At 38.8% G+C, this 24,813-nt stretch overlaps 1 protein-coding gene across 1 annotated transcript in view; it reads right to left on the bottom strand.

Moving 5' to 3' along the window:
- TMEM131 (transmembrane protein 131) overlaps positions 1 to 24,813 on the bottom strand; it is a 113,097-nt gene that overhangs the window by 16,663 nt on the left and 71,621 nt on the right. The window contains exons 13-30 of the mRNA XM_054163168.1: positions 22,540 to 22,648; positions 21,608 to 21,761; positions 21,336 to 21,506; positions 20,935 to 21,045; positions 20,710 to 20,844; positions 20,138 to 20,242; positions 18,703 to 18,789; positions 11,526 to 11,678; positions 11,309 to 11,384; positions 11,088 to 11,205; positions 8,328 to 8,466; positions 8,108 to 8,217; positions 7,668 to 7,734; positions 6,572 to 6,723; positions 5,875 to 6,017; positions 4,583 to 4,769; positions 3,306 to 3,491; positions 297 to 455 (exon numbers count right to left, since the gene is read on the bottom strand). Coding sequence (XP_054019143.1) covers positions 297 to 455; positions 3,306 to 3,491; positions 4,583 to 4,769; positions 5,875 to 6,017; positions 6,572 to 6,723; positions 7,668 to 7,734; positions 8,108 to 8,217; positions 8,328 to 8,466; positions 11,088 to 11,205; positions 11,309 to 11,384; positions 11,526 to 11,678; positions 18,703 to 18,789; positions 20,138 to 20,242; positions 20,710 to 20,844; positions 20,935 to 21,045; positions 21,336 to 21,506; positions 21,608 to 21,761; positions 22,540 to 22,648 — 2,362 coding nt within the window. The remainder of the gene's footprint in view (positions 1 to 296; positions 456 to 3,305; positions 3,492 to 4,582; positions 4,770 to 5,874; positions 6,018 to 6,571; positions 6,724 to 7,667; positions 7,735 to 8,107; positions 8,218 to 8,327; positions 8,467 to 11,087; positions 11,206 to 11,308; positions 11,385 to 11,525; positions 11,679 to 18,702; positions 18,790 to 20,137; positions 20,243 to 20,709; positions 20,845 to 20,934; positions 21,046 to 21,335; positions 21,507 to 21,607; positions 21,762 to 22,539; positions 22,649 to 24,813) is intronic.

The following is a 24,813-nucleotide window of genomic DNA, read 5'->3' as shown; positions in this document are numbered from 1 at the left end:
ACAAAACCCCTGTAAAATAACAGTCAGTACATGTGTTGGAGGGAACACTGACAGGAGGTATTTTTGTTTGTAACTTAGGACACTGAAGGTACTTTCATTTTTTGAGAACATTAACAGGAAGTTTGACAGCTTGGGTTTTGTTGTTGGTTGGGGTTCACCCCAAAGGAAGATCTTATTCACCTGTTCTAAAGGGCAGTATTACTCTCTTACTGGCTTATAATTAAAGAGTTAAAAAAAAAAAAAAAGGGGGGGGGGGGGGGGGGAATACCCCACTAACCTCCCAAACAGATACTTACTTTCCATCAGATGAAATTCCAACTATTCTCCTGAGATCAAGTGGCCTTCCCATATCAAAGGGAGGGTTTGAGGCCTCAAAGGACAAGCGTCTCCTAAATGGCTCCCAAATTCCTTGAGCTTCTAGATAGGCTGTTCCAATTACCAAGAGAAAAAGTACACTGCAGAGAAGACAGGCAGTCATCTAAGTATTTCTTAATTCTGAGGATTTTAAGGTTAATGAATCTAACACATGACAAAATTTGTATCTTTAATGAAAAGCTGAAAATTGCATTCAAGCAACAAATTTGTTTGACAGAAACATAAAATACTGAAGTCTAGTATGATACGCACATCATTAACCCTGAGAAGGGAAGTCTGACACACAGTTGGCAAGAATATTAATCCAAAAGAAGACAGATAATTAAAATACTAAAATGGCATCCAAATGGTCAGCAGTTCTCAAGAGCTCCATTTTAAAAGCAGAGATCCTCTGCAGAAAAGGAGTTTTACAGCTGGCTGCATCTGCTGCAACACCATGTTTAGGAGTTCTCCACTTACATAATGCACTGCAGTGAACTATATTTTTGAATGAAGCAATAAAACCACTGCAGAGACCTTCATCACACTGCTATCAATTTCATCTTCTAACAGGTGGGAGTTTCAGGGGGAGGAGACAATGGCGATGACTAAAGCTTGCCTTGTCTATTATCCTAGAAAGTTTGAGAAAAGTTAATTAGTAACTCCAGTTTCTGTTCTCCCTCTTGTTCTGACTGCCAGATTTTCTAAGCCAAATACATGAAAATCGGCATCAATTTACTCAAAGAATGAGATACCTCTTGCATAATTTTAGCTAAAAGCAATTAGTCTAGTCTAGAAATAATCTTTAAACTATCAGCAAAAATACAGGTAACTCTGGAGACCAAGTCAGCCTTGGTAATCAGTGCTTTTTTACCCTGCTCCAGGGATTTACAATTATTCCAAATGCATAACCAGATGGCAGAAGGTAGGAAAGTTAATTTTCATCCAAGGTGTTAACAAGTAACAGAAAAGTTACACAAAGAGGGGAATTTTTCAGAAAGCTTACACAAACTGCTATTCAAAAGAGGACTGCTTGCACTGGGTGTCACTCCACCAAAAATGGAATTCTCTTTGGAATGCAATAAATAAAGTAGAATTCCTTTCACTTGTTACTTGCAATCCATGATGCTATTTGGGAGGAGTTCACAGGAGTTACTAACAAGAGCATCACCACATCTTTCCCCCACAGTGCTACAAAAGGTTTGGATGGAGTACACAGGATTTTGGTGGCCTGGGTGGCATTCTTCCCCATCAACTTCAGCACTGCCCTCACTGTATCAATGCTGGGCTCTGCAGAATTTGTACAGGGAAGGCTGCAGCAAAACAGCACCTTGAGGGTTTCTCATTTGACACTCCCTGGGTAAGAACTCTATTCCCTCTACATAAGCCAACTTTTGTGTTTTGATAAATGAATACCAGCTTTAAAATGAAAAAGGGAAGAAATCTTCTTTTGTGGTCTTCTTAACTGCACTTTCTGGTTTTGCTGTTGTGGGAACACTGGTGGTTTAGGTTTTTTGCCTTTAAAGAATAAAAATATAACCATCCTGAAGTGTTCATGTCAATCAAATCACAAAATTAGTTAGTGTGAAGAACACCACATAGGAGGCAGTAACACAGTCTAGACACCCAAGAACGATCTTGGTACAGCCCCAGCTTTCCCCTCACAGTTTGATCCTAAAGCACGCATATGCCCGATTGGCAAGTTCTTCATAAAAAGAGCTAGCTCCTTTGTTGTGTTTACACATATCTTATCCAGTTGGACTTCGAAACTTACAGCCACAAGTATGGTAACAATCCAAACCAACACTGACTTGGGGAAAGCCAAAATAAACATCAGTTTATCAAATTGTAAACATGAATGAGACAAAATCCTAGAGCTGTTAATTCCTAGAAATTAAGGACAGCTTCAAAACAATGTGGAGGCATTGTTTCAGTGGCAACTAGCAAACCCCCCCCCACGTGATGGCATCCCAAGCATTAGAGGCTGTATCTTAACACAGGGAAGGAAAAAAAAAAAGGCAGGAATATTACATATCCTCTATAATGCTTGGATCTGCATCACATGGAAAGACCACTTTTTCAGCACAAGCATCTAGAGCAGCAAGCCACCTCACACCAAGATATAAGCTTAAAAGGAAAACAGCTTTTGTTCTTACTGGTAAGTACCAACCTAGACTAAGTTTCTGTGCTATGGTTTTCTTTGAAAAAAGGCAGTGGGGGAAAGCATCTCACATCCAAGAGAGGAACAGGGACACAATGTTTATAACCTCAGCTTTCAAATAAATAAAGATAGGTAAAGGTTAGATTAGGGAAATGCAGTAACTCCTCTTTCAACCACTCATAGCAACACACATCTGTTTACTGAGAAAAAAAGTGCACTGATATGCTCCTATGTAACCTCAGAGTGTGCAGCACTGCAAACAATGCCCTTCAGGTTCTCAGAAATCCCATTATTAGTATCACCAGTTGTCTGTCACATACAAGTGGCAACAAAGTTAAATTCATCCAAGGCATCTGCTCAGCTCATTACAGTCACTGCCTTGTATCTCTACAGCACAATACTTCAGAAAGATGCTTAAATTTCTACAGGAATTCACTGTTAGCAGAGCTTCAGTACCTAATTTGATACAAGTTTGGCTTAATTATTTATCAATAACACTAGCACGGCTAACATAGAGTTAACCCTAATGCACCTTACTTTAACAGGCCCAAGCAACAAGTTTATTATTTTGTCTTCAGTTTAAGCAGATAATCAGCACTCCTCAACCTTAAACTGTTCACTCTCAATACATAGTAGAGTCTTTACATTTGTTCTCCTTTTTCACCTAACTCTATTTTACTTTACACCAATTATGGCATGTACTGAGTACATCTGTTCTGCTCTGTAAGCCGTGTTCAAGCAGTGGTAGTTAGTGCATATATGCCAATATGAGCAAACATGTGCATGTTACCTCATTATTCCTGAGATGATTATGTACAGTGCCAGTTCCCAGTTGGGTCTGGGCAGTGCTTCTGCACATGCTGCTAACATGTGATATGGAAGGGATGCGTTCAAGATAAATATGAATTCAGAACCTCCTGCAGTGATGAATTTTAATTCACGTATGACTCTGGAAGCAGTGAAATCAGGTGTAAACCTGAAAACAAAGTAAAGGACGTTAGGACTTTTCATATGAACAGCATGGAAGGCTGAGATAATTTGTATTATTCAGACATTACCAAAAAACTTCCCAAAGTCCACCAATTGACTGGCAGGCCAAACAACTATTTATAACAAACAGTCCTAGCAGCATGTCTAATAATCCACACAATGAGCCTAAAAATACTTAGGAGTACCTTTCAAATATCTCAATATGTGTTTGACCAAGTTCATAAACACCTATGCTTAACACATCTGATCACCCTTGATATACCATATGAAGATAACTCAAATTATGTTTCCATCAACTCTGTTAGGATAAAAGCCATGAATGCAGCCAAAAATTTATCAACTGCTGTATGAACTGCAATGCACCCAACAACCATATGAGCTGTATGGATTTAAACACTTCATTTTTAAGTCACAGCTGCATGCCTCTCCTAAAACATCACCACTATATTCCTGGCTCATCACAAAGATTGTTGTAGAAATACTAGTGAAGTTTCACTGCCTGCAGTATCCTGTACAACCTCGTACAGAACAGTAGCATCTTCTAAATTTTTTTAGATACCTTATTTCAGATGGTTAACTTTAGGGTTAAAAGATCAGGGTTTGGTGCAGAGACCTTTTACAACAAAAATTGACAAAATTAGCCAAACATCATTATTCAGGCAATAGGACTAAAGACTAAAATGCTGTGCATTATGGTAATAATCCTTACTCTAAAGGCTCTTTTATATATATATTACACAATGTACTAAAACCACATAAATCTAGACTTCATGTGTAGGAAGGAAATGTATGAAAAAAAACCACACAGTAACACTATTACAACTCAGTAAGTTATACTTACTAGATAGTAATAATACTACAGTCAGTCATGAAAACTTAAAGTTATCTAAAAGCAGCACTTTCAAGAAGAGATTAAAAAAAATATGTTTTGAAGTTCTATTAAAAAAAACACACACTCAAAGCTTAAGTAATAATCCTCAGACATTAACCAAATTGTTTTTTTCCCCCTCCAAAACAGAATTAGATATACAGAACTGCTAATGTAAGACTCCATTTAGATGTAAAAAACACACTTACAATATGACAATGTCTTTAGAGGCATTGGCACTTAGTGCAAACTCATGACAGTTAACTACTTTAAATCCATATCCTTCACATGTATAGCCACTGATTTCCATAGTTTTCACATTAATCTGCAGCTGCCCTGTATTTTCCACTTTAAATGTTCTTCTCAGTGTGAAATTTGGTTCTTTGTATTTCATTTCTAGAAGCAAACAGCAGAAAGTGGTTAGTGTTATTCTAAATAAACATCTCTCACTATATTCATCTTCCCCCAGTAGAAGAGTCCTGTCAGTATTACAGCAGGACAACAGACTAGCAAAGCCCATGAAAATCTTTCTGCAGAAACAGATCTCTGAAGCCAGACTCTCACTACTGTCAAAGTAAGGTACTTGCACAATTTCAGAGCCATCTGGGTCAACAGGGAAAAACCACAAACCGCTGAACCTCTGATAGCACTGGTGCTTCACTAGAAATCATCTAAGCTGTAAAGTTCTTTTATGCACTGCTTAGCATTGTGGTATTCTGTGGAAAGCATGAGGAGAGTTAAAGCTTAATTTTGTGTGTTCTAAAAATAAAAATATTTGGCTGAGACACACATATCTTAATAAAAAAAATAATCCTAAACCACAACATGGAAGAGGCAATGACTAAACTTTACTTGAAGTTTTCTTAGTCATCCCTCAAAACAAGCAGAATTATCTCAGGTAATAATTAACATGGCACTTTACAAATACACCTGGAAATCTACAAGGTAACAAAGTAGATTTTAATATCCAATACAACCGAACCTCTTTTACCAGTTCTTTCGGTAATACAGGTACTCTTTGCTCTCCTCTTGGGATCAAGCCTGGGGCCACAGGGCAGAAAACCTCTGATCCCAGCATAGAATTTGGCTGGAATTTAACTTTCATCACGAACATACCCTACCTTTTTCTCTGCTGGCTGCGTATATGCACATTCTGAATGTGTGAGTGGAAAAAAATACAAAAAGTTTAATCTATGGTCAAGTTTGAACTAAATTTAGGAATTGGAGCTGATCCTAGTAAACTTCACGTCCACTCTTGAGTTTTAGTGGATGGAGGGATTTTTGTTGCACCCCTCCAAATGTTCAGATTAAAATAGAAGAGGGGAACTATTTCATTCTTTGGTGGATGTCATTCTTTAAACGAAGAAGCCACTGTAATGTGTTTAAAGGATTTAAGCTTCTGGGACAATAAGAATGGGGGAAAGAAATATTTCCATGTATTTCAAGTTGCACCTGTAAAATTGTTTTTTATGTTCAGCACACTAGTTCATAAAGTACTCACTTTCTGAACAGTCTCTTAATAATGCTTCTGTGATTTTAAAGCGTAAAGAGCTTCCTGGACCAGGAGGTTTGCCTGCAACCTTCAAGCTCTCAGTTGTTCCTTGTCCTTGTACCATTATGGCATCTATTACAGTCAAATTATTTCTGTGTACAAGGGAAAAGGAGAAACATTAATAAAAAGATTATGTAGTCCATTGCTCCTGCAAGATTCTCTAAAGACTATGAAACTATATCCCAAATCTGGATTACAGAAACAAGCAGTTCCTCAGTTAATTTCCCACAATATGGAAATACATAGTGGAGGTCTCAAACAGTGTTTGCAAGACAAAAAAGTTTGTATTTCATCATCATGTTACAGTACCACCTCTGACAGCAGTGAAATAGTTACTCAATTCAAGCTTTTCACTGCAAAGATTGAACTTGCATTGCAGTTCGATCTTGCAAATGGCATCTATAATGGGTTCCTACTTCAGGAATTCAAGTCTCTAACAGTGGATTACATTAGAATATATGTATTGAATACAATTTAAGTACTGTAAAACATATCACAATTACATTCAAATTAAATCTTTCTCCAGACACATGATTCTACAATTATTCTTATAAAAACAAGAGTTTCTCACTGGCAGCTAATGACCTTGTATATAAATAAAAAACATCAGAAAAGCTCACATTCATTTAATAATTATCTATCATACCTGACAACAATTAACGATGAAACAGTTTTGTTAAGAACAGGAGTGAACTTCACTTTGACAGACTTTCTCTCACCAGGTTTTAATATTAGGCTTAAAAATGAATAGCGAGCCAGACCCTTCGCAAGTCCTGCAGTGCCTTGTAGTGGCTGGACCTTAGGAGTGGGGAAACAAAAATCACCTTTTTAAAAATAGGAAATGTTTGCATGTATTTGATAGAAATTGTAATATTTTAGCTAGAAAATGATCTTGTATAAAGACGTACGTTACCAATGATATATACTGTTCTTTTTAACCAGAAAGTCTGATACCACAAGAATTGCCTTATTTATTAGTTAATAGTCTTATTAATAAGCAGAACACAGCAAGGCAGAACTGAGCTAACCTATACATTACAGATTCATAAAACACTAGAAGAAGAAAGAGTTCAGAAGTTTTTAAAATGCATATATTTAACACCAAATTAGCATTAAGCCATTATGCAACATCTTGTACCCTCAAAGTGTTCCATTGTTAAAACATTTTTAGAACACTGTTTTTCCAAGGGAAAGGAAAAAAGGGTAAAAAGAAAACATAATGGGGCAGGGGGGGGAAGTATTTTTCAAAGTCTGCATTTAGATGCTATACAAGCATCAAATCACTAATCTGGAACAACTACAAACAGAGTGGAAAAGGCCTATGTATTCGACGAGAAAAGACTGTGTTCAGGACATGGCATGCTCTATTTGAAAAGCACACACTTAAGATGCCCACAAAACTCAAATAGTTTAAAATAAAGAATGAAGTCATGGAAAACCCAGTACTTTGATAATTTTAGAACTTCCAGCCACTACACTGAAGAAAATAATCCAGTATCATTAACAGAATGAGTAGATGGTGTTTTCCTGTAACTTCCACAATGTTATTGTATCATAAGCATACAGAAAAAGTTACATTAACTGTTGCATTTGAAGAAATACTACTTTTCCTAATTCCCTGAAAATATTCAACAGAAGCATCACATTTTTCACACACAAACTTGAAGACATGTACAACCGAACTCATTAAAACATTAAAATATCTAAATGTAAAAGTCTAAAGAACATATTGAAATACTTACACAATTTCTGAAGACCTGGAATTCTAGAGTTCTCACATTGAAACTCTTGGGCTTACTCAAATTAAACCTGAAACAAGTATACAGTTTTTACTTTCCTCAGATCAGGGAAGATAAGGGCAGACTTGCACTTAAGGACTTCAGCAAAACCCAAAAATTTAGGGTAGGACTCAATAAGCAGCTGAAAAGATCATTCATTTTTTTCTTATCCCCTTATACTTCAACTTAAGGAAGAAATGTTTGCATCATTTTAGCTTAGCAAAAAATACAGATGTGCATTCCAGGGCAACCAGCCTAGGTTCTGCTCTGGCTTAATGATTCAAATTCTACAAGTAGCCAAAACCATCAACCGACACAGCTGCCATATTCTGCATGAGCATTTTTTATACAACACATTTTGCTGCAGAATGAGAATGGCCTCATTACTCTAAACCAACACTTACCGTTCTAACATTTTATCTACGAAGGAGGATGGGCTAGAATACAGAGCTACAGGAAGGAATTGAACATACACAGGAACATCAGATGGGTTTTGTAGGAAAATTTCTTCTTCCTATTCAGAAACACAATTTTTGTAAAGTTTACATTATGGTTAATGTAATTAGAAATGGCTGTTAAAAAAACCAGCCCTTACCAAATGATCCCATCAACAAAATAACTTACTGATGAACTGTTTGTATTGGTAAGGGGGAAGCTTAGATGGCGTGGTGAACTAAGTATGGAAGGCCAGGACATTTCTGCTGTAATTTTCAACTGGACATCCTTCTGGAGATCTGTGTCTACTTCAAATACAGCATTCAGTCTGGAGAAATAGTTATAAAATTTACTTTACAGGAGTAAAATGGGAAAAGCCTGGAAAAGCAGTGTTTAAACACACCCATAAAACATAAGTTTGAGAAACAGAATGGTATGTTATATCTATATGCTATTTAAAACACATTGAGATCTGTCCATGTGTACTACTATAGAACAGTGCAACAGAAACCTCCAAAACACGATGTATGAGATCAACTCAAAGATTCTAAAGATGTTCTCTAAGTATTGTTGTCATTATCCATCCATTCCAAGTTCTGATATGGTCTATTAACAGATAAAGGTTAGCAGACTTATGCAATGTATCACAAATTTTTGAGTATTTGCATTTCTCTTAAATCACTGCTCTCTGGACATCAAGACACAAATTTTATCTTCCATTGGGATGCGTGTAACCCTTGCTATGAGGGAAGAAAATTTTGAGAAGTGAGATTCAAATCATTAAGAAAAATAAACCAAAATATATTTGATGTTTTGCAAAGGTATAAATATTAGAAAGGAAAAAACCATTCATCTTCCTACAATCTGTTTCCAATTCAACATCTAGACATCCACTTTCCTGAAAACATTGTGTCTGTGCACCCATAGCATATAGTCAATCTGTCTGTGCACTCTCGCTGCAAAGGACACACAATGTGTGTGCCTATCCTCCTGCCAAACAAAACTAAAGCAAATCCCAACGAGTCACACTTGGGGCAAGCTACTATTTCCATTACTGAATTAAGCTCTTCACTATTAACCAATCTCTGCAACAGACCTGATTCCTGCTCTCCTACAAGCTCTCCACCATGCAGCTGCAACAAGGCTAGTTAGACTTCAAACTTGCAGAAATATTTTGGAGGTACTCCTAATGCCCAAGTCAGAACCCCTCTGTATTCAGAAGGAGCAGTTTCTCCTTTGCTGAATGCCACATTGGATAGCTGGTTAATTTTAACTCTGTTTAAAAGTGCTACAGTGTCTAGATTATATATTGAAAAATGTTAAAGCACTGTATATTCTAGTTAGAGCTGCTACTTATTCAGATACGGATTTTAACAGAATTGTGCTTTACCATCCTTTTAGGATAGGTGACAGTCACTAGAAGTTACCAGTGTGGATAAACAGAGGATTCTGTTTAGATTAAATATGCTGAGGAGCTATTATCAGCATTATTTTTTATAAGTGGTAAGATATGCTTTTATTACTCTGTTTAACTACATGCAATTGTTTTGTTTCCCCACAAATAAGTGCACCTTTTTTGAAACAGTAACTTTGATGCTATGACCACAAAAGGCATGTGAACTTGCTGTTAATTACAGAACTGCTTAGGCTGGAAACGACCTTATTGGTCATCTGGTTCCATCTCCCCTGCTATAGGCATGGACGCCTGCTACTAGCTCAAAGCCCCATCCAATCTGGCCTTGAATACTTCCAGGGAGGAGGCATCCACAACTTTCCTGGGCAACCTGTTCCAGTGCCGCAACACCTTCACATTCCTTACATCCAATACAAATCTGCCCTCTTCCAGTTTGAAGCCATTATCCTTCATCCTATCACTACTCTCCCTAATAATAAGTTCCTCCCCATCTTTCCTGTAAGCCCTCTTCAAGTACTGAAAGGCTACAATCAGGTCTCTCCAAGCCTTCTCCAGTTGAACTGTCCTAACTCTGCCACCTGTCCTCACAGGTGCTGTGAGGTTTTTCCATTACAAAGTTAACTGTTACTTACATTTAGAAAGAAAAGGCAATTCTACATAACAATGATCTCCACATTGTAAACTAGGATCAAGGTAAGAGAGAAGGTGATCCAGCCTTCTTCATCTTCATGGCCCTCCTCTGGACACACTCCAACAAGTCCCTGAGTTTCTTAAACTGGTGGCCCCAGAGTAGGATGCAATACTACAGGTAGGGTCTCATATGACCAGAGTAGAGGGGAAGAACCACCTCCCTTGATCTGCTGATCATGCTTCTTCTGATGCAGCCCAGGATGCAACTGGCTTTATGGACTGTGAGTACATACTGCCAGCTCATATTCGCACTTTCATCCACTAAAACTCTCAGGTCCTTCTCTGCTAATTTATGTTCCTTGGAAATCAAATCACTCTATGTATGAGAAGGCAGATGTCTAAAAAGCAGGCAGCAAGTAAGTTTCACTTTTTTCAGATATAAAAGAGCAAAAATGAATCAACTTCTATTAAGCAAAGGTCAAGGAAAAATACTAGACAATTTGACAATTCACCAAAATTAAATAATCTCTAAATAGCAGCAACAGAAAACCTTATGAAATCTTAGAGAAACATAGAGGTTACATGTTTAAAACAGATTAAGCAGGGATACTGCACATACAATCTGTTTTCAGAAATTTCTACAAAGACTGCCTGGCTGTTGCCATCTTTTCAAGAACTGCAGCGAATAGTAACTTTCAGCATTGTGTATGACTTGAGGTAATGACTGGATTTTAACTATTAAAATGTTCTCTTTAAAGGTTTTGTGGAGAAGGCCAAGTAAATTGTTTTTGGCTCCCTTTCAAAGAGCACTGCATTATTAAGAAATCTCATATTTATAAGAGCACACATAACAGAATTATAGAGTGATTTATGGCCTGAGAAAGTAACAGCAATAGAATACTTACCTATGGCTTGAGTTCTCTTTTATTTCTATCCATTCTTTGAATAAGTTCTCATGCAAATCCCAGTCAGAATCCCATGCATCTTCTTGCATTGCTATGCTGTGCTGAGCTTTAGATTCCGCTTTAAGAAATAATGTGGGTTTTTAGCTCTTCATGTAAAATCATTGCTTAAAGAGAACATTTTTTTGGTAAGATTTTTCTTTACAAAGTCAAATGTTACTTACATTTAGAAAGAAAAGGCAATCCTACATAACAATGATCTCCACATTGTAAACCAGGATCAAAATAAATATTTGCAATCTGAAAAACACGTAAGATCCATTATGAAACAGCACGGTGACAGCAGCATCTAATGACCAAAGCAAATTAAAAAACAAAACAAAAAAGATTTCTGATAACCACAGAAACTTGTAAACATGTAAAAATAAGGATTAAACAAACCTTTGATTTTTTTCCTGGCTCTAAATCTTCTTTATTACTTCTTAGCCTCTTATAATAAAACCTTACATCTTCTGACAGGGAACGTATGTGTTGTATTTTCACTTTCTGAGAAAAGGAGTTCATAATGTTCAGGCTCTGGTGAACTACCTTCCCCTAAAGAAAAGAAAGGATGTAAAATATCTGCAAGGTATGCATTTTCCCTAGCTTATGTGTTTATTTATGCAGGCTGGCAAAGACCACAGCAGAGCTGAAATGTTAAATTGAGATTTTTAACTATGCTATCTTAAAAAAAAATATGCTACTTTAAGCACTTCAAGGTAAACTTCTGTGAAGTTGTATTCTTTTCTCCATTTCTAAACACATTTCACCCTTCATTCAAAATTAAGCACAGCTTAAAATTCTTGAAGAGCTAGAACAACAGTTCTGCTTAAACAAATCATGTCAAAATGACATAGAAAGTGCAAGAGAAAAATTCCATCTTCTGAGCATCCTATTACGAAAGGATGCAAGCTTCTTAAAAGAGATCCAGTACAGAGCTGCCAGAAATTAAAAATAACCTGGAAAGGAACAGCAGAGTGAAGCTGCAGATTACAAAGGACAATTAAAAACATAGGTACAGTCCATCCTTCCAACTCTTCATGAAATCCAGACAGCAGCCACTAAAATCACAATGTTTAAAAAGAAAACAGTGTAAGTTTTTCCCCTGCACCTTTATACTTTGCCTCCTCTTCTGAGCCAAACATTACTTTAACCTTTACGCACTGAGCATGTAGTTTGTTTGTCACAATCAGAACTATTATCATGCTCCATCTCTCAATATTTCTGTGTCCACATTTTTCACCTTACCTCAAAGCCTAACCCTGACAAATACAGAGTAAATAATAAATAAATTTTTAAAAAAATTACAAAGAACAATTCAGGATGGGTAACAAAATTTCAGCTTTATATAAAATAAATTGATATGAACAAATTTAAATACCCAAGACTATCTTCCAAAGAACATGACAATGGCTTTTCATATTTTCCTTAAATTAATGCTTTCAGCTTTTTAAAAACATCTCTAAGGTAAAGACTGAAGAGCTGGGCAATGCACTTTTGCAGACTTATGATTTGACTGTGGCTTCAGGTAACAGACACATGCATGAACAGTCTCGACAGTAGTAACTGCAAAGGGAAAGAAACTACAAGAATAAATCTCTCAACAGTATAGCCTTGTTAAATTGAGTAGGATGTATGTCTGAGCTTCATCTATGGAATCCTATTTGTCATAAACTACCATCAGTTGGGCAAGATAAAGATTAGGTAAAGATTATATAAACCCTGTAGAACGAATTTACAGTATTTTACTAAGACCTTTACAAAGCATTTAGACATGAAATAACCTAAGGAAAGACAGTAATAAGAAAACCAGAAAAATACTATTTAACACACAGGTCCTCAAAGATCAGCTTTGATCTCGGAAGAGCTGACAAGTGGCACTGTGAGCTAAAAATGCCATTATGAAGCAAACAACTTCGACAAAGTTCCATCAGTTAGACACAGATACAAACATACTGAAATTATAAACAGAGACAGACAGCACTGGGAACTAGGCAGCTGTAGAACTACTTCCAAAGTATGAACTAAAAAGCAAGTGTTACTAAAATTGTAGCACCTAGTTATTCCTGGACGTTACAGCTGCCAAATTTCTCTACTAAACACTGAAACAAGAAGAACTGATGCTATTTTAGGCTTATTTTCACAAGTAATGGAGGCATTACAGAACAGGGTATGACGAATTCAGTGATCATAAGTTTAATTTGAAATGAAAAGACAATGCTCTCAAATATCAAGACAGGTAAGTGACCAGCAGCAATAGTAAGTAAAGGTGAGTGTTCTGAAAATCTTGCGATTTGAACACGCAAAATAGTCTAGAATCTTGTCAAAGGTGACAACTATATGTAAATGTATACTCCCAAACATAATGCAGGAGAGTTCAGAGGTCCCCTGAATGAGTAATTATGTGAAAATATTTACAGAAAAGAGCATGAAGCCAATAAAAATCACAGTCCAGGGATGAGAAAGAATGATAACAGCAAGGAAGCTATGCCTTAGAGGCTGTGAAACAAGTGCTACAAGTGCAAACCATATCCAACAAAAAAATAAACAAAATCAAGCTGACCATGGTAAACCAAGGAGGTCTTTTGCGATTCAAGTTAGAACAAAATAAAGGGAGGCTTTTTCAAAACAATTATTTCTTTATGGCCCAAAATGGAACAAAATATTTGTACGTGGTGTTCAAAATGGACAACAATCCTGACGAATTAGGATATATATAGAGAATATAGAAATTGCATTATATTTGGTAAAATAAAAGGGAAATGGGTCTTTATTTCAGTTTATCAAAGGCTTATGAGAGCAGTTCATAGATGAAATTGCAGGTATGGTAATCAGTGAAATAAAGTATCAATAAAATGGTGAGGCCATATAACCAAATGGGAAATACAAATCCTAAGGATAAATCTGGAGGATTAAAGGGAAAAAAAGAGGCTGTGTCACCTTTGGAAGGAGGGGAAGGCTTCTCCAGGTATGTTCAAGGAAGTGGTCAGATTATGTAGGAATAAAATTAGAGAGGCCAAGGCCCAGTTGGAACTGAAACTGGCCACCTCTGTGAAAGACAATAAAAAGCATCTTTACAAATATATCAACGCTAAAAAGAAGGGCAAGAAGAACCTCCACTCCTTACTGGACCTGGAGGGGAACACGGTGACCGAAGATGAGGAAAAGGCTGAGGTCCTGAACGCCTTCTTTGCCTCGATGTTTAACAGCAAGGTAGGAGTCCAGGATGAGTGGCCTCCTGAGCTGGGTAATAGGGTCAGGGAGCAGTGTGATGCCCTGGAAATCCATGAGGAATTACTTTGGGACCTGCTGAGCCACTTGGACACTCATAAGTCCATGGGACCGGATGGGCTCCATCCTAGGGTGCTGAGAGAGCTGGCAGATGAGCTGCCAAGCTGCTCTCCATCATTTTCCTCCAGTCCTGGCTCACTGGAGAGGTCCCAGGTGACTGAAACTGGCCAATGTGGTCCCCATCCACAAGAAGGGATGGATGGAGGAACCTGGAAACTCCAGGCCAGTCAGCCTGACCTCAGTGCCAGGGAAAGTGATGGAACAGATTATCCTGGCAGCAATAACTGCGCACCTGAAGGATGGCCAAGGGCTCAGGTCCAGCCAACATGGATTTAGGAAGGGCAGGTCCTGCCTCTCCAACCTGATCTCCTTCTATGATCAGGTGACCCGTCTGGTGGATGTGGGGAGGCCTGTGGATGTGGTCTACCTGGACTTCAGCAAGGCCTTTGACACCGTCCCCCACAGTAAACTGCTGGCTAAGCTGTCAGCTCATGGTTTGGACAGCAGCGCTCTGTGCTGGGCTAGGAACTGGCTGGAGGCCCGAGCCCAGAGAGTGGTGGTGAATGGTGCCACATCCAGCTGGGGCCAGTCACCAGTAGTGTGCCCCAGGGATCAGTGCTGGGACCCATCCTCTTTAACATCTTCACTGATCATCTGGATGAGGGGATTGAGTCAGCCATCAGCAAGTTTGCAGATGACACCAAGTTAGGAACAGATGTTGGTCAGTTAGAGGGTGGAAAGGCTCTGCAGAGGGACCTCGACCGACTGGACAGATGGGCAGAGTCCAATGGGATGGCATTTAACAAGTCCAAGTGCCGGGTGCTGCACTTTGGTCACGGCAACCCCATGCAGAGCTACAGGCTGGGGTCAGAGTGGCTGGAGAGTTGCCAAACAGAGAGGGACCTGGGGGTGCTGATTGACACCTGCCTAAACATGAGCCAGCAGTGTGCCCAGGTGGCCAAGAGGGCCAATGGCATCCTGGCCTGTATTAGGAATAGTGTGGCCAGCAGGAGCAGGGAGGTCATTGTGCCCCTGTAGTCTGCATTGGTTAGGCCACACCTTGAGTACTGTGTCCAGTTCTGGGCCACTCAGTTTAAGAAGGACATTGAGACACCTGAACGTGTCCAGAGAAGGGCAACAAGGCTGGGGAGAGGCCTTGAGCACAGCCCTGTGAGGAGAGGCTGAGGGAGCTGGGATTGTTTAGCCTGGAGAAGAGAAGGATCAGAGGTGACCTCATTGCCCTCTACAACTACCTGAAAGGTGGTTGTAGACAGGAGGGGGTTGGTCTCTTCTCCCAGGCAACCAGCACCAGAACAAGGGCACACAGTCTCAAGCTGTGCCAGGGGAGGTTTAGACTCGAGGTGAGGAGAAAGTTCTTCACCGAGCGAGTCGTTCGTCATTGGAATGGGCTGCCCAGGGAGGTGGTGGAGTCACCGTCCCTGGAGGTGTTCAAGAGGGGATTGGATGTGGCACTTGGTGCCATGGTCTAGTTGTGAGGTCTGTGGAGACAGGTTGGACTTGATGATCCTTGGGGTCTCTTCCAACCTTAGTTATACTGTGAGACTGTGATACTGTGATAAGTGCTGTTTGCAACTGTTGGCATGAGCATATGACCTCAAGAGTAGAAAATTACTTCAAAACAACTTGTCAAGTAGGAGATCAGAAAGCAGATGAATGGGTAATAGGGCAAATACGTTTACCTGAATTTTTAGTATTTACTAATGTCATACTGACTGACTCATCTTCTGCTGTTGAGACTATTGCATTACTTCCTCAAAAAAGTATCACTTATCTAACTAGATATGAGGTAAAATATTTGATAAAATGCCAGTGCAGAAATTACTATTTAAAAGTAGACAAATTTTAAGATAAGCAGGAGATACTAAGGAGCTATCAGAGGAGGAGCTGAGTGCAGGCAGTGCTTTGACAGATTCAGAGTATGCAACAGAAAAATCCATTTCCACCAACATACATCCCTTCAGAAACTGCCAGCTGCCTCCTTTTGATACTTCCCCCCACTCCAAGTTTTCAATCTCTCTCCCTATGATTTTCCATCATATTACATTCCCCACTCATCAGAAAGTCATGAAATACCAATTGCAAAGTCAATATGCCTTGACTGACCATGATTCTATCGTTATGCTGAATGCCAACTGATAAGGAAGTATTATCTGATTAATAGCTTGCTGTTTCAGTCTGTAGCCTCAAGCAAAGAAGCTGCTTCAGTCTGTAGCCTAAAGCAAAGAAGCTGCTTCCAGTACTCACTGAAAAACCACTACTGCAGGAGCAGGAATGAAAATAGCTATGACATATTTCTACAGAAAACTGTAGACCCACACTGCTTTCTTGCTTTCCTGCTCCCATACTCCACTATGTACCCTTGAGAAGATCTGCTCTCAGTGTGAGAATAATACAATAAGACTTCCACAGAGATCAAAGACTTCTAATAGTAAAACACTGACTTATTAGCTGACTTGCTGCCGAGTATTACATCTGAATCATAGAATAGAATAGAATACACCAGGTTGGAAGAGACCTTCAAGATCATCGCGTCCAACCTATCATCCAACACCACCTAAACTAAACCATGCAACCAAGCACCCCATCAAGTCTCCTCCTGAACACCTCCAATGATGGTGACCACCACCTCCCTGGGCAGCACATTCCAATGGCAAATCACTCTCTCTGTGTAGAACTTCCTCCTAACCTCCAGCCTAAACCTCCCCTAGAGCTGCTTGAGACTGTGTCCTCTTGTTCTGGCACTGGTTGCCTGGGAGAAGAGACCAACCTCCACCTGGCTACAACCTCCCTTCAGGTAGTTGTAGAGAGCAATAAGGTCTCCCTTGAGGCTCCTCTTCTCCAGGCTAAACAACCCCAGCTCCCTCAGCCTCTCCTCATAGGGCTTGTGTTCCAAACCCCTCATCAGCTTTGTTGCCCTTCTCTGGACATGTTCCAGCAACTCAGCATCTTTCCTAAACTGAGGGGCCCAGAACTGGACACAGTACTCAAGGTGTGGCCTAACCAGTGCAGTGTACAGGGGCAGAATGACCTCCCTGCTCCTGCTGACCACACCGTTCGTGATGCAGGCCAGGATGCCATTGGCCCTCTTGGCCACCTGGGCACACTGCTGGCTCATGTTCAGCCTACTATTGACCAGTACCCCCAGGTCCCTCTCTGCCTGGCTGCTCTCCAGCCACTCTGACCCCAGCCTGTAGCTCTGCATGGGGTTGCTGTGGCCAATGTGCAGAACCTGGCACTTGGATGTGTTCAATCTCCTGCCCTTGGACTCTGCCCATCTGTCCAGCCTGTCGAGGTCCCTCTGCAGAGCCTCTCTACCCTCCAGCAGATCAACTCCTGCCCCCAGCTTGGTGTCATCAGCAAATTTACTGATGATGGACTCAATGCCCTCATCCAGATCATCAATAAAGCTGTTAAAGAGCATGGGGCCCAGCACTGATCCCTGGGGCACACCACTAGTGACTGGCCACCAGCTGGCTGTGGCACCATTCACCATCACTCTCTGGGCTCGGCCCTCCAGCCAGTTCCTAACCCAATGCAGTGTTGTCGTAGTTTGGGCTGGGTGCCCTCTGCTACAGGGGTGTTTCCTGTGTCCAGAAGTCCATCCCAGTGGGTGGACTCAGGAAATTAGGTATTTCTACCATAATCCCTTGCACCACTATAAATTTTGCGGTGGGGTCTGGCACTTCCTCTTTCCTTCCCTTTCCGAGACTTGGTAACTGGGGGAGAGATCTCCTGGCCATGGGCCTGATTGGGCCTAAGGCCACAGGGGGATGGGCAGTCTCAGGCCTGGCCAGCTGAGACCAGCCCAGCAGAGGGAGGGGGAAGAAGGAGCCCTGGGGGTTTTGGATGCACCCTCAGGTGGGGTTTGGGGTCTTTCTGGGTTTACTTTGGTTTCTTTCTTGTCACCATGTTTCCTTTTGTGCACACTCACTGTTCTCTATTTAAACTCTCCACTACTTTTGCAATCAGTTTGTCTGAGTCGTTATTTCTGCGCGTGGTGGGGAGGGGATCTGCCCCAACCCATTACAAGTGTGCTCCCATCCAAGCCATGGGTTGACAGCTTGGCCAGGAGTTTGCTATGGGGGACATTGTCAAAGGCCTTGCTGAAGTCCAGGTAGACTACATCCACAGCCGTCACAGCAGTTCAATTGCACAATTTCTCCAGCAATTTCACATGGAACAATTCAAGGTAGTGGTTTCCCTTGAAAAGGACAGATTAAAAAAACACAGCAAGAAAACATTTAATGCTATGACCAAACTCTCTTACCGGAAAAGAAGGTGGAAGAAAGACATGTTTTGGTGTACAGGTCAGTGAGCCTACAGCAATCACTGCCTTCACTGGTATAGTTAAAATCTGGAGGAGGAAAAAAAAACAAAAACAAAAAAAAAACAAGAAAGTTTAGAAAAACCCCAACAACTTACATTCTTATACTTCAGCCTTTCAATGTCTCTTCCACTTTCAAATTTCATAGGCTAGCAAACCCCAGAAAATTCTACAATTAATATAGTCGAGGTTTATATGTGTATTTACAACCTAGAGATATGACTTAAGATTTCTTGTTTAGAGCAGTCACTCTATATTGTCAGGATGTACACCTTTGCACAGTCATATAGATCACCATTCCACATGGAACAGGCATAGTTAAAATATAAGCTCTCCAATAGGGCATTATGTAAGTCTCACTTGAATGGGGTTTACACTTTTGGAAAACAGAAGGGTAACATCTTTAAAGTAAATAGTGAAGAAGATACATTGAAATTCTAAAAAAACTTTGGAAATCATGGTGAGATCTCAAGACAGACATAGGCTTAGAAAAAAGAATGTGAAAGGAATAAGGGATGACAATGAAACCCTTTCTGTGCAGTTGTGAAAGCTATTAAATGAGCAAGAAAATATAATGCTTTGAATTCTGTAACTAAAGGGTGATATACATGTATGGAAATACTAAAAAAAAAAATCCCTTAAAATCTCATATAATTGGCAGAAGTTAGGCATTTCCTATTTTCTGTAGCTTCATCAGAACCACACAGTAAGATATACAATTTCCTGACCTCATAAGCACAGTGTCACCCTTTTTCCCTACTTTTTCCCCCTATTCCCTTATGCAAAATTTAAATATAGGTTCCATACTCTATTAGATCCTCTCTCACCTGCAAATAATCTATCAACAGGAAAGGCACACAAAGTTGAGAATTAACTGGCTGCTTCTCTCTCCCTTACTAATCTTACTGTAGGAATTTGTTCTTCAATTGTAAAGCTGCAATTTCTTTGAAAGAATTTTCACACCAGCTTTTGACAAAAAAAATCTCCAAAACCATAGCTCAATTTTAGTAACTGATGACATACCAACAGCACATTGTCAAGATATGGTATGCCAAAAGATTCTTGCATTAGCACTTAGAGGATGTGTCAAGAACTACCTGTATCTCAAAGCATTAGGTCAGACTTAAACGGATATTTCTACAAGCCAGATGAAAATCATAATGAAAGTCATTCTTTATTCCTTCAGAGAAGACAGTCAGTAAGTAGCATTACTGCCATTTGATAAGGGGTTAACTTGCAGGGGTAACTTGCCCTCCACAGGTTCTTTCCAACTTCTCCCTCCTATTGCAATCTGTCTGCTACTACAGCTTTTAAAACTTCATGCTTAAAAACTGAACATATCATTTGGGCAACATACATGAATACACAATAAATATACCTCATAATCTGTCGTGACTTGTACAGCTCCATCATGAATTCCTTCGAGTTCTTTTGCTATTAGTTTTACTCTAAACACAGCATAGTAACCTGATGCTAGTATCACCTGTAAATGGCAGAAAGAGTAATTCATTGTATTCCATCAAATGGAATGAAATTTCACTTAAAAACATACCAAGTATCCTCTCACTTCGTTAAACTCAATCAAAATCCATCTGAATCAACTGTCAGTGGTAAAAAAAAATTGTAAACATCTATGTTACTACCACAGAAATCATCTGTTCCTTGAGGTGATAAATTCCACTCTTCCCAGATAAATGATGAGCATCAAATGGTATGGAGGTTACTGCTTCTGAAATTTCCCTTTTTCAAAATCTAACTAATCTGAACATAATTTTGTTTCTTAAAATAAAGTTTTTTAATCCTACATGCTTTAGCATACTCAGACAAAAATTAAGAATTCTTATATTCCCTCCCCCTGCTAAAATGAAACTGCAAGAAATTGCACAGATTTGTCTCTTTTTCCCCTCTCCTAAACCTAGCTTTAAGCAATGGGTTCAAAGGACTACTTACTGAAGACTGATCGGATGCACTAGCATTTTGAAATTCATTCTGGTTTGCAATTATCGCTGTTCTGTTTCCCTTTTCAGTTGTTAGAAGTTCTATGGCCAAACCATCCCCTATAATATGCCAACTTCTTATAGCCAGCTTAAAAAGAACAAAAAATGTTGTTTTCAGTAACAACTCTGCTGAGATTTTTTTTTTTACAAGGCAAGCTAAAAATAAATCCATTCTTACCTCTATTGGATTGCTGTTGATAACTGCAAATAAAATGCTGGTAGCTTCTGTTGCACTCAATATGCCAAAATCTATAAATTGTTCCTCAGTTTTTGGAGGCAGTATAAAATACTGGAAAGATTGATATAGATATTTTAGCACAAATGAAATATGAAACGTGCTTAAACTCTAAGTTCATTAATGCATTTACTAATATGTCTAATGCAGCAGTATTTTGACAATCTCAAAATTCTATGCATGTTAGATAAAACTACAGGGAATAAGAAAAATACGTATATTTGGTTACTGCTGAAAACTTAGTAAAGACCTCGCAAAACAATTTTGAAAATAAAAATAGAGAATTAAAAAATTAAGCCTGCCTATAACTAGACTAAAGTAAATTAAAAAAGGAAAATACTTACATCTAAAAATCCTGTGTATGCTCGAACAGGTAGGTGAAATTTAGAAGCGTTGGTGATAAGTAAAATATTATTATCTATATGAACAGACGATGTGGAAGGCATAAAATGAAGTGTAAAAATATATCTGGATTCATTAGGTGGAATTAAGACTGGTTTACTGAAGTTCTGGACCTAGATCAGTAAACAATGAAAATTGATGTTACAATTTAACGAAGCCCAGCATATTTAAATATTTACTATTAGGTGAAAACACTCATTGAAATGGGGCTTACTTTAAACATTGGTTTTGCTTCTTCTGGTAACACAACATCATGTATAAGGACTGCAAAACTGAATGTGTTTGTTAGATAGATCTGTCTTTCCACAAAGTCGGTGGCACTGTCACGGATGTGAAAGAGTGTGGCAGCATGATCAAATCCTAAGTACCTATTAAAAGAAAACAGTATGAGAAAAATAAAGACTTTCCTCAAATGAAGTATTTTTCTTATGCAAAAGACTAGAATGCATTCCACCCAACATCGAAAAAACTGGGGACATTGGCAATTGAGTAATTCAAATGAGACAAAAAAATAATTATGTGAATCTGCGTATTAACAAGACTAGAAGTGTTGGAATATTCAGGTAATTTGCAAATCATGCATATTCTTTAATAACCAAATCAGGAGTTTGCAGTACTAACAGGTAAGGTTTAGCTTGTTTGCCTTTAAAGTACTTTTCTCAGTTCTGTTGATAAGTAACACCTCATTTCAACAACAATTTTAAAGTCAGCTTAGCCATACTTGGTAAATAAATAAAAAATTAAGAAAGCACTGACAGTTCTTCCAAAGTTTGCTTAAAACCAAAAATATTTTCTTTACCTTTATTTCATATAGTGACAGATCAGCAAATCCATAACTAGAAAAATTCCCAATACTGCATTTTAAAAGTGTCTCACCTGCAGCCTTTCTCAGCTGCCCTCAGAACCTGAGGTCACTTTTCTCGCAAGTCCTGACATCAGATATGCGTTACCGAGACTACTTCATCTACTAGTGTAAAACCAGGAAAATTCAAACAAGTAATTGTAGTTTGAAATGAGCTCTAGATACAAAAAATTAGGGTATCACTTTTTTATATCTTCTCTCCCCCTAAAAAGGCTACATTCTCTGCTAATCAGCTAATTTACAGCATTTAATTTTTTAATTATGCTCAACTACGGTAAGCTTACCCATCCAATACTTCTGCTTGATATGGTATTTCAAGTTTGGAGTAGCTCTTCTCTTTTGCTTTAACAGTTATTTTCCCAGAAGACTGCGATGCTTTTTTTGCTTTTGATGCTGTACACACAAAAATATAAAAAGCTTGTTAAAGCAGACAAAAAAAAAAAGATCCATTACATTACAAAAAAAAATAAATGCACAGAGTTAGCCCAGAAATGAAGTATCACAGAAGAGAGAAAAGGATCTCAAGGACATTTCGATGTGCAACTGGCACGTAGTAAGTCTAGGAAGTAAGAGAGCCAAGTTCTGTATTCCTCCTCCTTAATACCAGTTAGTTTGCCTGCCTGAGTTAGTTTATATACACTAGGGAAGCCTGGTTGTTCCTGTCAAATAAATAATTTGAACATCTCCAGAGGATAATTAGATCCCAGGAGAGCAGAAATAACAGAATCACAGAATGAGGTGGAAGGGAACTTTAAAGATCATCTAGTTCTAACCCCCAATCTGCTCCAGTGCTTCACCACCCTCATGGGGTAGAGTTTCTTCTTAATGTCTAATCTAAATTAAGCTTCTTCCAGTTTGAAATTACCTCTTGCGGTGTTGTATGTGCTTTTGTAAGAAATCCCTTTACAGCTCTCCTGTAGCCCTCTTTGAGTACTGAAAGACCACTCTAAGGCTTCCCTGGAGTCTTCCCTTCTCCAGGCTAACAAAATAATCAAACTATGTTATGGCCATCTATTGCAACACAATGGCCAGATGAGATGTTGATGAAGCTTGAGATGTTCCAACTTAAAGAGTATGGTATACATCTAAACTTGAGACAGCTGGGCTCCTCAGAGCTGCCAGTTGAACAGGACTTTGGGCCAGGAACACAGCAATGTTTTAATAATGAAGAAATAAAAGGCATGCTAAAGTTTACAGAAACAGAATTGGAATCCATGTAAGAACTGAAATTACACATGAACCAAGGATGACACTCATGGGTCTGCTCCAGAACAAGCATTGTTCGCCTGGTGGCAATATGGCCAGAAAAGTTACGGGATTCAAATACTAGTTAAGAGAAACCACCAGTCCCTAAAGCCCATGCATGTATTCAGACAGCTGAAATAGCAAATATTTAGGGCTCGCTGCTTCACTGAAAAGAAACTGATTAAGTCAATCTCAAAAACATTAGGCAGCTTTACTGGGGATTTCTCCCCAACTACCGTTCTTTCCAAGATCTCCTGTTTCAGTCAGTAGGTCCTCATATAACAATTTACTCTAGCTTCAAAAACCAAATATATTACCACTTCAAGCTGACATGGTTCAGCTATTTCAGAGTTTATTTATAGGCTAAAACATACCTCACTGAAGCTACAAACCATAAGCTCTCAAATATCTGAAGTGCTAATCCATAAATAAAATTAGATCTACCTGAAATGAAAATCAATGCATCTATAAAGTTAACCAGGCAGAAAGACTTACTGTTGTAAGATACTAGTTGTTGCTGTAACACCTGAGTAGATCAACAGCATCCTCACAATTGATTAAAATCTCTATAAAAATAGAGGTGACTTTCTAAAAAGCTGTCAGCATAGTATTTACAATCACACTATGCAGGAGGAAAATGACTGGATACTACTTTTATCAAGATATAAATGAAAGTCAGTATCAACATACAGAACATGCCATTGCAGGCAAGGCACCAGTGCAAAGGTTTTCCACCTCGGCCTTCCTTTTTCTTTAATATGAATTCAAGACAGCAAAATAAAATAAGCCAACTTTGACCATAAGGTTCTCAAGAGCATTACATAGCCCTATCTCCATAAGCATTCCACCATAAAATGTAATTTATTTATTTATTTATTTGTTTTAGAAATAAGATTCTGGACTGTTTTTTTAATTTTGGAAGGATCAAAGGGTAATCCAAAGGATACACTCTCCTGTAATACACATTACATATACATTACTGTGAGGACCACATCCAGGTTCATTAGGATTTCCCAATAGCAAATGTCTACTTAGACTAATAATATATTTCAAATAATCACTGTCTTAAGAATATTGCTTATGTTTGATAGAACAATGAAGAGCTCCTCCTCTTCTCAACAGTCTTTACCAGTCTACATTACTTGCTGAGACACTGGATTCAAAAGTAACTGAAATTAGAATAAATGTAAGCCTTTTCCAGGTAGGAAAATTCCATTTACTTCTCACAATTACAGAAAACATTTCAAGAGAGTGAAAATTAATGAAGTTTCAGCGAGTTTTCAGAAGCATTTCACAAGTTCTAAGAGGAGAGG

The sequence above is a fragment of the Dryobates pubescens genome, chromosome 7 (assembly GCF_014839835.1).
Source record: "Dryobates pubescens isolate bDryPub1 chromosome 7, bDryPub1.pri, whole genome shotgun sequence".
In the NCBI taxonomy this organism is placed as follows: domain Eukaryota; kingdom Metazoa; phylum Chordata; class Aves; order Piciformes; family Picidae; genus Dryobates; species Dryobates pubescens.
Note: the sequence above shows the minus strand (reverse complement) of the source record. Positions and strands in the feature narration are given on the sequence as shown.